The sequence below is a fragment of the Haliotis rubra genome, unplaced genomic scaffold, assembly GCF_003918875.1.
Source record: "Haliotis rubra isolate DU_JTF1 unplaced genomic scaffold, ASM391887v1 Scf632, whole genome shotgun sequence".
NCBI lineage: Eukaryota > Metazoa > Mollusca > Gastropoda > Lepetellida > Haliotidae > Haliotis > Haliotis rubra.
In genome coordinates, this window is record NW_025767338.1 from 125929 (window position 1) to 139930 (window position 14002).

The following is a 14002-nucleotide window of genomic DNA, read 5'->3' on the forward strand; positions in this document are numbered from 1 at the left end:
TCTGCTGTGTGAACAGAGGCAATTTGAACAAACTCATTTGCCTAATGTGAGACCACATGTATCACATGTGCTTCGCTGTGGGACAGGACTGAAGTCCTAGAAACTCTCATCGAAGGACTCTCCGCGCCCAACGTTGCTTAACTTCAACTGATTTGTGATCTGAGCTCTATGCACAGGACCATACACCGCCGTGACCATGCACTGACTGTAATTTGTGATGGGTAAGCCTAAGCATTGGGTTACTTTGTTCGCTAGTTAGGAACTACATGGGTTCAATCATCGCGGTTATGACATCGGTTTACTAACGTCCTGACCGACCTGTCATTGGGATAACAGATTTCCATGGGATATTTCTTCAAGGAATAAATTAAGTACATATTGTTAGGAGCAAAATGCTTGAATATGACAAAAAGGAAGCTGGGTGTAAATGAAAATGTAAACTGTTATTGGGCGAGTCTTGACAAAGTATTCTTCTTGAACCGCATGTTGCTAGGTTGAATCATACAAAACACACAGCCAGTCGGATCTAGATAGTTTGGGATTGTTTCTTGTTGGGAGAAACTATACATGTCTATATTGTGTTTGTAAACATGTAGTTAAGGTTTGGCATTTCAGCGGGGGAAACATATTGATGGCGTGGATGTGGCAGGTCATATAAACACATAATAGATTACGCGTTCACTCAGGCACCGGGAGGACATTTTTAATCCGTTTGTTTTGTAGACGCCAGCTTCGAAATCTTTGTTAGCGCTGACTACTTATCAACAATAGATAATAATTTTTCGTCGTCATATTCATCGACAGTTTTCTTTTACGTGGTTATATAGTGGGTCCTCGCATCTGTTAAACCTCGGGGTTACTAAAATGGACATTTGGTGCTAATGATCTAAGGTATGGTACCTCTGACATTTTGACACAACTGCGTTGAGAATGTATCCATGGTGGTTTTGGAAGTCCAGCATATTTTTGCCGGTATCTTATAAAATATTATCATTTTTATATATATTTCTTTTTTATTCCAGCAAAATCAGGTTACAAGAATGTCAACCAAACATGGTTGTATCCAGTGACAAAATATCAGTTACAAGGATTAACAAATGAGTATTTTATAAGCTTATAAGCAATACTTCTCGGATATAGAGAAACAATCAATGGCAATATTCTCATACAAATAGATATTAGGCTTTATAAGAAGACTTAACTTGAGAGTGCTTAAAACATCCATGTCAAAATATGTGATTAATGTTTCAAAGTTAAGACAGAAAATGTTCAAAATGGCGGACACAGAATCATATAAATATTACAGCAAGTATGAGATATTCCAAGCCAACTGTAACTTGTTCTCTGTGTTTCGTGTATTGACATTGTTATGAAATATGCAAAGTTTGACATTTGTTTTGTATTCATTTGTAGATGTCTGTTCGGTTATTTTGCGTAACGTATTTTTGATTATTTATACTTGAAATCTCAAGCATAGAGCCATGTGGTTTTATTTTTTCTTTAATATCAACCTAGTATGCGATACACTGATTGAAAATGTTAATATACGTGTATTTTGTTCCAACCCGAACTAGTTGATTCGTCACCCTCGTTAGCTCGAACTGGCCTATGTAACATGTTCTGCACGTCCCAAACTACTGATATCACGATGTCTTAGCCGATACTTACAAAGACTTTAAATTAAAGAGAGTTCGCTTGATTTGTTATTGTAAATGAGACGTGAGTGTCAATGTATACAGCCATGTGATAGCAGAGTTCGACGTAAGGAAGAACGTCAGGAGCACTATGGTCTATCAGTGTTCCAGTTCACACGTTGTATTGCATCACAACATCATTACTTCCCAATGTTCCTTCACCCACGAACGATCGTGTCCTGCTGATGACGTCGATAGTGTCACGAAGTAGATAAACCCTCACAGATATCACTGACTGCTATCTAAACAAAAGTTTATTCAGTTAAAGTCATTTGACATTCTGTGTCAAATTCCCATTATAGACAATCAAATTTCAACAGTTTCAAGGCCAATGTAATTATGTACGATAAAAAGTTTAAAAAATCCATTAGATGGCATCGAGTTAGGCATTGAATGAAAACAAAACACCGTATTCCACACTTGACTTAAAACCATTTCCAGCAGTGTATTTGATACGGTGCTGATGCTGAAGGAAATAGTGATATCGGGGCACTTACAGACCTTATCACGGTCAGACTGTCAGCGGTGCGACTCCTGATTTTCTGGGAGAAAAAACAAGGCGCCAATAACCTCACCTTATAGTAGCTAACGAGTTGATTTCGCCCCCTGTTTGTGAAAAACGTACCTAACTAGATAACGGTGGTATAGTGATAAATTACTTGCTCTAGTTTGGGCACGTTTAGTGTAAGGAATTGAACAATTGACAAATGTGAGAGACAAAAAACATAACCTTGTTTTATCCCCTACTTGAAATTCAGTCCATTTGATTTTAAATTGATAAATGCTGACAATATTGACACTTTTTCTAGATCGTGGGAGAATGTAATGTTTTGTGAAGGCGGTAAACATTGCTCTACTGTTGCCATGGCGCTGCCATGTTGGTGCCATGTGTACAAGAAGTGATAAAAATGGGAAGGAAATAAATGACATCCGTGGTTGCGGTGTGTAAATAGAGTGGATTTTCGAAAGAACAACTTCGCTCCTTCTCCATGCAAGTGACAATGAAGACGCTTGAAATATTAAATTTCACTTTCTTTTTCATTTTAGTACAAAGTGATGATTTTTCTCTCCTCGGCATTAGGAGCCTCCCTGTTTAACAACGGTGGCAGATGTAGGTGGAACCACGTGGGGGATGCATATAGATCCCACGCATACATCTGTGTGTACCTTACACTCGTAAATATATTATCATAATCCATATTTCACAACAACTGTACATTAAGGGGGAACACACATATGGACTAATTTTGAAATCACTGCGTAGAAGATCGGAATTCAGATTCGAAAAAAATATTGTTTGTGCTGCAGCCATGACCTCATCTAGATGCTTCATAAATCTCGAGACCCGTGAAGATCCGGGTTAGAATTGATCTTCAGTAAGCCATGCTTGTCGCAAGGGACGACTAACGGGATCAGGTGGTCAGGCTCGCTGACTAGGTTGACATGTGTCATTTTATCCCAATTGCGTAAATCGATGTTGTTGATCTCTGGATTGTCTGGTCCAGACTCGAATATTTACAGACCGCCGCCATATAGCTGGAATATTGCTGAGTGCGGCGTAAAACTAACCTCACTCACTCATATGTCTAACCATCCGATCCCGTTAGTCGTCTTTTACGACAAGAATGGGTTGCTGAAGACCAATTCTAACCCGGATCTTCACGGGTGACGAAACAAGGAGGTTGGGTGCCATTGTAAATGACTCCATGTCCACTTGAATAATAACATTGCCTCGATAGAGGAGAGACGCCTTCTATGAGTTTGACCAGCGAACTGAACTAACACATTGGAATTCGACGTAGCATGGCATGCATCTTTGTAAATAACACAATGTGCTGTACACCAGTGAAACCATACCATCGTATATGGCCAGTAAATGAATGTTGTTTTACACCCTACACAGCGATGGCGACGCTACATCGAGGCACCTGCAACATGTATGAGTTAAACCAGTGGTTGATAGCATGATCATCGACCCACTCAAACACGTTGACCCATTATCAGCTAGGTCATATGCTGATAACAACCAATCATCATTCGTCAGCTGTTAAAACAAACATTCCATACAGAAGATCCCTCCTCCCCGGGAATACACCAATGGCGCCTAATGAAGATCTATATCTACACACATGTGAACATAAACTGATAAGCATGTGGATATTGTTATTATATCCAGGCGGTTAAAATGTAATGTTATAATATCCACACACATGTTTAGATCGTTATGGTATTGTCTGTGTCACTTTTCAAGGGATCCATCTGGGTATTTCCGAAATGACCCCAATTAAAACATTAGTTGCAACCCCATGCTGTCCTCTGTACGGTACATGCTACAGCCACGTAGGGCAGTGGGGATGCTCAGTGGACCAGGCGCTTGTATGTCACACCCAAGACCCGGGTTCGATTCCCCACATGCTACAATGTGTGAAGCCCATTTCTGGTGTCCTCTGCCGTGATGTTGCTGGGATATATCTACATGCGGCGTAAAACTACACTCACTCACCAACTCACTCACACTATATCCACGTAGGTAGAGTATGTCGGCATCCAAAGTGTTCACAATGAGACAGATCAAGGTTCAGTGTTCGCGAGTTTCGCAATGTTCATGAATATCGATCAAACACAACTGAATAAATACTGAAAATTGAAAAAGCCGTATCCCAGGCAGCTGCTTACCTGTCAACATATATCATATATCAGAGTAGGAAGGAGGGTGGTGTGTGGGCGGGGATAAATAAAGGGAAGATGTTTTGTTTTCAAACAGGATAGTATTGCTCTTAAGTATTGAGTATTGCTACTAGTGGAACTTAATACGCTCAGTTCAACACATGCGTGAAATGTTCAAACACAAACAAGTGCGCGCGTCTTCATCGCCCATACTGTTGCATCGGAGTTTCTCAACCTTGAAAGCACAGTGTCAATTTCAGCAGAAAATTTCTGATTGCGCATTTTCTTTAGTTTCAAAACAGGGAAAATCCCGTTTTTGTAATGTTCAAAACGTGCTCGTGGATTTTGGGGTGGATCCTTGACATTTAAGTTATTTTATTTGCAACATGTGGCCAAGACGTGTCAAACCTGTGCCGACATGAAATGTTTACCCTTGAGGACAACTGCATGATTTGTCCATTCCTTTAGAAATAGGCGAGGTCAGCATGACATAACAATAGAAGCTTTCATGTCCTTGTACGGATGTCAAGTTGGACTGGGATATGAATAGGACACCACTTCCCTTTTCCTACATATTGTGTACATTAACGAGTTATATACGTTATTCGCACAAGTGCTGCTTCTCTCACAAAGAACCCACGTGGGAAAAAAAGATTATTTTATTCGACTAATTAAACAGGGATACACCCATTTGTGAGCAAAAACTTGTCCAGCAGGTGGCGCCGAACACATGCGCGGACGCACTAAGTTGTCCATTACCGCCACACAAGCGTTAATCACGTAGATATCATTTTCTACTCAAAGGAGATGATTTCTTTTTCGTGACAAAAAGACCCAATTCAATTCTTTAACAAAAAAACATAAACATTTTAACCGCCTGCCTGATATTGTTGAGTTCGAATGGCTCTGTTGAAAACTCTATTTTACTTTAACCTTCTTTGATTTACATCATGTGGATCGTGATGGCATTAAAATAGCATGTTGTCGAATGCATAAATGCATGTTTGGGAATTCATGATGCACGTGTCTCTCTTCAGTGGGTCCCCCCGCATTTAAGAACATAGGTCAGTGTATTCTAAAGTGCATGTGTGTCTCAACTGACGCCAATGATCACACAAACATCCGCTAGTTTTTAATCATTTGTCCCATATTTCACTCCTATATGACTGCTATGGACAGAGCCATCGCAAAAGGGTGCTAATATTCTCTCTAGATTTTATACCATACCCATCTACGATTAGGTAAAACTATATTGTACTAAAACCTAAATGCCTACATTGTATATGCCACAAACCACCAAGTTCCTACCCTCGGAATATAAATACGGCTAGTGGTTCGCTCTTAGACTAACATATAGTCTCTGAAAGGAAAATATTTTACAGAAAAAACGGTTCATAACTACATTTTTTTAAAATAATGAACAGGAGCCCATAGACTTTCTTCAGCCGGAGTGAGTGAGTATGGTTTTACGCCGCTTTAACAATATTCCAGCAATATGACGGCAAGGGACACCAGAAATGGGCTTCACACATTGTACTCATGTGGGGAATCGAACCCGGGTTTTCAGCGTGACGATCGGACGCTTTAACCATTAGACTAACACACACACACACACACACACACACACACACCCCACCCCACCCACCCCTCTTCAGCCTGAAACTGAGGTAATCTAGACTTGTCATAATTGCTAGACTTGCATGGATATATTTGTTCAGGGTCTGTATGACCGACTACTTCGCTCCCCGACTTCGTCATATCAGAAGACGTTACACGGTGGTATTTGTTGTCACCCTGCCTGGTGACTGCATAACGGGGTAGAACACGGACTGGACGCTCGGAATCAGTGTACTCTGTTGGGTGTCTATTGTGACAATGCGGTAACGCATAACACTATTACCCAGCAGTGTGTACTCTGTTGGGTGTCTATTGTGACAATGCGGTGACACTATTACACCAGCAGTAGTTGGGCCTGGGACCAGTGTACCAGTTGGGTGTCTAAGTGCATTGCGGTAACGCATAATCGGCTATTACATCCGCAGTAGTCGGGCCTGGGACCAGCACCATGCATTCAGGCTACATCCTGGAACACATCTTGAGCTCGATCTTACCTCACCTCATTTCACCTAACACTGAGAAAACTGACATTTTACTGACAACAGACCTTATTTCCTACATAGTTTGACATCACGTCAAGCCCTAGGAAGAACCAGTTTACTGATTTTCCAAAAACAATTTGTCAAAATTCAAGTCTAATTGAAGGGAGTTCCCGTTAATATTGCAATGTACCTCGCTTTACACTGACTGACTGAGTATGGTTTTACGCCGCTTTCAGCAATATTCCAGCAACATCACGGCGAGGGACACCAGAAATGGGCTTCACACATTGTGCCCAACCTCACTTTACAAGTGACACGAGCCCAACCGCGACGTCAAACCATATTTCATTGCACCTTCAAATACTTATCTTAATGCCACAGAAAGTGAATTTTAAATCAAATTTGCAAATCGAAAACTAGTATCCTTTCTGGCGCCATCGCTTTTCCTTTTCTGTTTCCGCCGATGTGGCTGAGGCACTGATATAGGTTCAACTTTTATAGAAACCACGGACTCCGTGTAAATTAATATCAGTTTGCTCTTTGTTCTTATACAGTTTGAATAGCCCAACATATTGAAATACTATTCAAGGCAACCTTAAACCCATTTCAGTCTCCTATATTCTCACAGAACTTATTCCTCGGATTCTATGTTAAGTTAAATGGTTTTCCGACTGGGGTAGACTACCGCGTAGACTAAGTTCAAACTTAGTTTAAAAAATTATTGAATTCTAGGAACATCTGTAGGATGGGGGTTTCAGAGCCTTGCTTCATTAAGGGCCCTGGCATTACAGTTGGGTCTGGGTAGAAGGGAAAATCGGGGACAGTGAGATAGACTGCCTCGGCCGTGTTATCCCGTTGTCAGTATCTGTAGCTCGTCCTACCCGAGATAGCTCTCTGAACTCGTCTATGATGTGGTAATTCTCTCTACAGAGTTAAGGCCCTTAGTCGAGTCCGGTTCCGCTGTTTGTTGGAGCAGAATCGCCTCGACCATGGCCTGTTTTCCATGGGTTTCAAACGTTTCCAAACTCCATCACTGTCTGTTATATATCTGAGAAATGTTAATGTAGCGTTACGCCACTCTAATGCTTTTCGCATGTGTTTAGCGCTGTGTCTGTGTGAGCCTGTCTGTTTGATGTTCATCATAGTTTACAACATTTCAGACTCAGAACGGTTTCATGATAAGAACCTATCAATAATTGCATGACCATTGCCATGTAAATATGTTTTGATATATCTGACAGTATTTTCTTCTTATTACGTATTTAATTGCAAAGTTGATGTTTGTATACGTTATGAGATAATTGTGATTACGCTGACCGCCCGCACAGATCGGGAAGAATGACCGGCTTTCATGCCCGTTTACTTTACCGTTATCCTTCCATCGTTTCTCTGTTTACGGCGAGAAGGTGCGCATTGCCCATGACATCATTGAAAGTAAACGCTTAACATAAACACTATCAGCACATTAAACAATATTTGAATACATAGGAATACAGAAGTCTTTCCCTAAACTTCCTCGGCCTGTGCTGCACTCTTTTAGCTGCAGAATAAACACACATCGTTCTGCAGACTTAAACACAGGGGTATTCAGAAGTTACAGAGACAGAGTGTTGTCTAGAGTATTCACACGTGCGTTGGCACCGATTGTCTTGGATTCTGACTGACACAGATACGCAAGTTATAATGTATCGGTTATTGTCTGAGTGACCCATTGATGAGCGAGTGAGTGAGTTGGATTCAAAGCCATTTATAGAGTATTTTAGTTAACTGTGTCTTGTGGGGAATTTGATTCATTGCTGTAGAATCGTTGCTCCTTTGTTTTGGTTAGTCACTGGTTTTTTGCTTTGTCCAGATTTGATAATTACAGTAACATCAGTCACTCATCTGATGGAGCATTTTGGTGCAGACAGACAGTCGGAGAAAGTAAGACTGTAGAACTTACGATCCTGGTATAGTCAAGGGAAGCAACTCAGCATGATACCGTCTCAGACCAGTAGGCTCCTTCACTTTTGCTAAACAGTCATGCATATATCTACATATACTGCAGAATCTTTGTATCGCGTGAGTGAGTTTAGTTTTACGCCGCTTTAAATAGCAATATTCCCGCAATATCACGGCGGGTGACACTAGATATGGGCTTCACACATTGTACCCATGTGGGGAATCGAACCCGGGTTTTCGACGTGACGAGCGAACGCTTTAACCACTAGGCTACCACCGCCCCCAGAACCTTTGTAACCGGTATTGTGTTAATGTCAAGTGAAGTCGACAGGATTGTCAGATTATCTGTAATCGGGATTAACAAATCAATGTTTTTACGTCGTTTCTTGAAAGCGGGGATTCGTGATTAACGGGGTCTGTCCCAGTGATGTTTCCCTGAATACGCTAACGAGACCATATTGCCAAACTGTTTATAACGGCAACATGTTTCATTGGCCAACGGGAAGGCCCGCAGAGTGTGCTGTGCGTACAAAGAGTCATGTGCCAAGTCCAAAGACCACCTGGTCATTTTCCTACATGGACTCTTTTCGAACACGGGCAGTCCCCCTCAGGCCAATATTACCCGCAAAACCACAAGACATTTCCCCAGAAGGTGAGTGAGTGAGTATGGTTTTACGCCGCTTTTAACAATATTCCAGCAATATCACGGCGGGGGACACCAGAAATGGGCTTGACACATTGTACCCATGTGGGGAATCGAACCCGAGTCTTTGGCGTGACGAGCAAACGCTTTAACCACTATAGGCTACCCCACCGCCCCTCCCCACAAGGAACCATCTTATATTTAATTGTGTATGAATATGAACACATGACATGTACATATGCTTTTTATTTGAAAATAAATAAATAAATAAATAAATAAATAAATAAATAAATAAATAAATAAATAAATAAATAGCGATTTCATTCTGAAAGGAATAGGTTACATATGGAAGGTTATATATATAAACATATATTTTTATAATTTTATTTCTTTTCACCGGTATATGTTTTACAGCAAATGGATAGTTCATAGTTCAATACACATAAAAAAAAGAGAATATCTAATCAAAATGGGTATGACAATTCAGTAGCTGACGGTTATGGCTTTTACAGGAGATGTATTGTTCAGGTAAATAGACAATGGCATATTGACCAGTATTTCGTGAATTTGGTGTAATCACAAGTTAAGGATGAGGTATATCTGTCTATATGATATGCATTGGTTATATCCCTTTTGATATATTGGAAATGTGGTGGTCGTTTAGAAAGTTTGCTTTATAAATGTTGAATTTAGTTGTATTTATATAATTATATATTGGTCCTGAGAGGGGAGTGATTTCTCACCCTTGGTAAATTTCACTTTGTGTCCGTTCAAGGTAACTTAAGTAACCTAATCTTCCACACAGGGTCTAATATAGGCGTGTGTAAAGTGGAACTATCATATGTTTTAGTGATTTTTTAACTTGAATCTGGTAACCATTATCCCCTTTGGGGGATTTGGCCATTATCTGTATATTGTTTTGTTTCTTTGACAGACTGTCATGGGCATCCGCCTGCCGCAGGCCACGCAGACATGACTCACACAAGTTACTTCGGCGCTAAATTCAAAACGTAGAAGGGATACGCCTCCTGCAAGGATGGGGGGATGTGTGATGCGATATGTCGTCCTGGCTGTACTCATGGGCTACTGTGTGGATGGTAAGTAAATACAGTTGTTGGATATATATACAGTTGTGGTATATAAATACAGTGGTTGATACTTCTGGTTCCGCGCTATGGAACATTATTCTGTTATAATATGGCTGTGAAGGAAATGGCAGACGGTCACAAGTCGTGGACATTTACAGCTCTGGTGAAGCTTACAATGCGGATATACCAAAGACCATTGTGTGGGGTTCGAATCCGAGACCAGCGGATCATAGAATCAAAAGGACGCACCTCTACACAATGAGTTGCGTCCCCTCAGACAACAAGGTAAAACATGTTCTATATAGAAACACATGCTCTCTAGAGAATGAAAACAGTTTTTTCCCAAGACATAGAATAGACAAGTACATTATATCTTCATAGGGGGTGGCGGGACAGCCTAGCGGTTAAAGCGTTCGCTCGTCACGCCGAAGATCCGGGTTCGATTCCCCACATTGGTACTATGCCTGAAGCCCATTTCCGGTAGCCCCCGCCGTGATATTCCTGGAACATTGCTAAAAGCGACGTAAGACATAACTCATTCACTACATCTTCCTAGAAAGGTATGAAAGACGAACTACATGCTTCTATCACTAGTGTTAATGGCCCTTTAAAGCTATTTCGACAGAATTGTATTGACATAAATACGCATATGTATATAATAAGTAAAGTATCTCGTTTCTTCTGTCTGTGGTTTATTACCAGGGCTGTTTTATGATTTTGATAAATTGTGTTTATAAAAACTTGTATTTTCCCTATAACCTTCAAGCACTTTGATATATCGCTTTGGAATTCACAAATCCAGACACCATACCCCTGTTCCGTGAGTCAGATTGTAACGAGACCTTGCTATAGTTCGGTGTAGGGTGGTAAGTTCACCTGATGATGGGTGCTGATGGGGAGATAGCCGTGACTCGACCAGACCCCGGTACAGGCACACATTTCACAACATGACTTAGATTGCAGGATAATGGGTGTTGATTCACGTATTGGGATGTATAGTGTAGATATGAGGATATAGGCCGACGTATTGTATACCCAGGGTGGGAACATATTCAATATACATAGTACAGTGTATACGTACGGGTACCCTGCCTTTGGTGTTGAAGTAATAAGCGGTATTATATGCTACTCAAAAAAGTAAGGAACACCTGGTTTATCTTCATGTTACGTCCGTTTATCTGCCATTCCCTGACAACCAAAGTCCAACCATATTGAGTGAGTGAGTTTATTTTTTCGCCGCTTTTAGCACTATTCAAGCAATATCACGGCGGGGTATACAAGAAATGGGCTTCACACATTGTACCTGTGTGAGGAATCGAACCCGTGTCTTCAGCATGGCGAGCAAACGCTTTAACCACTAGGCTAACCCACCACCCCTCCAACCATGTTGGTTAAAGAAGTGTACATATAGCGTTATCGAGTATTCTAGCGCCAGGTTGGTCACAGCGTGTTTCGGGGTGGAGTCGCCCAGTGGGTCAAGCGTTCGAGAGAGGCAGGAGTTTGATTCTCCACACTACCCCACACTTTTGAAGTCCTCTTTTTTAAAGTGGCTGGAACCTATCTAAACGCGGCACCAGCACATGACGGTTTACAGCCATCCAAGCCACAAAACCTGACCACCCGATCCCCGGTTTGGTCGGCTCTTACAAGCACTATTGATCTTCTCTGATCCCCAACATGGATGTAAACAATACTGGATAACCACTTTCCAGCTGGGACCCAGCCTCGGTGTGTTTGGCTGTTTATTGTTTAACGCCTCACTCAGCAATATTCCAGCTATATGACGGCGGTCAGAAATAATCCAGTGATTGACATCATGAACATCGACCTAGGAAACTGAGATACGATGACACGCATCAACCAAGTCAGCGAACCTGACCACCCGATCCCGTTAGTCGCCTCCTACGACAACTACGGGTTGCTGAAGACCAATTATAACCCTGATCTTCACGGATCCTTCTGTGTGTAATCGAACCCATACTCGGAGGAGCGGATGTTCCTACTGTCAACCTTTGGTTTGTCTTATCCAAATCAAATGACACGTTACACACTGTATTGTAAAGTTCTAAATATATATCTGAGGAAATGTCTTGTTGCTCAACTGCCAGGATTATTGAAGTGAATGACCGAACGGGGTTGACTCCAACAACACTACACACTCACGACGTTCTCCAACATCAACAACAGATTGCTGTAGATGGCTTATCAAAACCGTTCTTATCTTAATATGCACAACCTTTCGTATTCAAGTTCACAGTTATGGGGAATATAATCACGTATATAAATTTATCATACGCCTGAAAGCCAACATCGTTCAAGTTTTCAGCAATATATGTTGCTGGTTCCAAACACGACAGGTTAAAAGCTATATCAGCATGTGTCAATGGATTGTATATCCCAGACAACCAGACTCGGATTTATGTACGTGATAACGCAGAAGGATCGAGTTTAATGTGTCTCAGAGAGGTTACCGAAAACGAACCGAGATCACCATGTTTATCAAAGGTTAAACCGCGCGAAGGCATCCATGACAACTAGCGACATTTAAAAATGTCAAAAAAATACAAACGATTTATTTATTTTCTAAAAATTAATCTAAATTTAGGAAGCAAGAGAAAAAAAACATATACCTTTGTATGGAGCTTTGAGAAATACGAAAATAATATAGGTGCAGAGCTACAATAGGGTAGGCTATGACGACGTGTGTCTGTGTATTATATTGAACAAGCATGGCGTATTCAAAGTCACGGAAAAATGTCAAATATTGTACAAATAGTTCTTGTTGTACATCTAAGCCGTTTTAACCTGGCTTAACCTGCCAGTGTCGTGTTATCACAGAAGGGCTTAAATGGGGTTCTGTTGGTCACATATGGTCACATACGTTTTCAGAAACTATGTTATAAAGACATAGCGAAGTCACATTTTGGGAATGTATTATTTATATAAATATAATTCATCGAAATATCTTAAAGTTTGAATTCCTTTGAATTGAGCGCGAATCCCTTTTGATTTTGTACGGTTTTCTAATTTATATGATATTCAGGTTTCAATCATCTGAAACCGTCTGAGGCATCTTTACTTGAACTATATAAAGAAAATCATTGCTGTAATTTTATAGAACAGTTTATAACCTGTAAACCACACAAAAGCAGGTAAACAAAACAAATAATATGAAATTCATGATCACATAACACTTTAAACTGTAAACCACACACAGCAGGTAAACAACAAAATAAAACTCATTCACCAATTTGAACTTTCAAACAAACAAGGAAAACACAAAACTTCGATATGTATCGATGAATTTACCCACATAAGTGAAAGAGCAGATATCGGTTACAGACGGAGATATATTTTCATTCTTACAAATTTTATGCAAACATTTTAGAATAAGTAGTTCGCTAAATTTAACAGTTTGAACATTCTCATACGTGGTTACAGAACAATCCATTTTTCATGTGGGGAAGAAAAGTCCATCCTGAGGAAATGCGATTTGTATTTGCTCCCCTTGCCTCTGTATTGTTAACTGGTAATTCACACAATTTAGCTTGCGATGTCTGCGACGATTTGATCATTCCGATCCACGCGCCTTATTCAGTTACTGACGTGATGCATCTGTATCTTGGGAAGCGATGGAGTAAGGACATATTGGTTGGTTGTTGTTTTACGCCGCACTCAGCAATATTCCAGCTATATGGCTGTACGCCGCACTCAGCAATATTCCAGCTTTATGGCTGTACGCCGCACTCAGCAATATTCCAGCTATATGGCTGTACGCCGCACTCAGCAATATTCCAGCTATATGGATGTACGCCGCACTCAGCAATATTCCAGCTATATGGCTGTACGCCGCACTCAGCAATATTCCAG

The 14002-nt window shown here is 40.8% G+C and overlaps 1 protein-coding gene across 4 annotated transcripts in view; it reads left to right on the forward strand.

The window, feature by feature from the left end:
- LOC124256630 overlaps positions 1-14002 on the forward strand; it is a 125023-nt gene that overhangs the window by 28869 nt on the left and 82152 nt on the right. For all 4 annotated transcript variants that reach the window (XM_046690604.1, XM_046690605.1, XM_046690606.1 and 1 more), the window contains exon 2: positions 9979-10141. In XM_046690604.1, the coding sequence (XP_046546560.1) occupies positions 10081-10141 (61 nt within the window). In that variant the 5' untranslated portion in view covers positions 9979-10080. The remainder of the gene's footprint in view (positions 1-9978; positions 10142-14002) is intronic.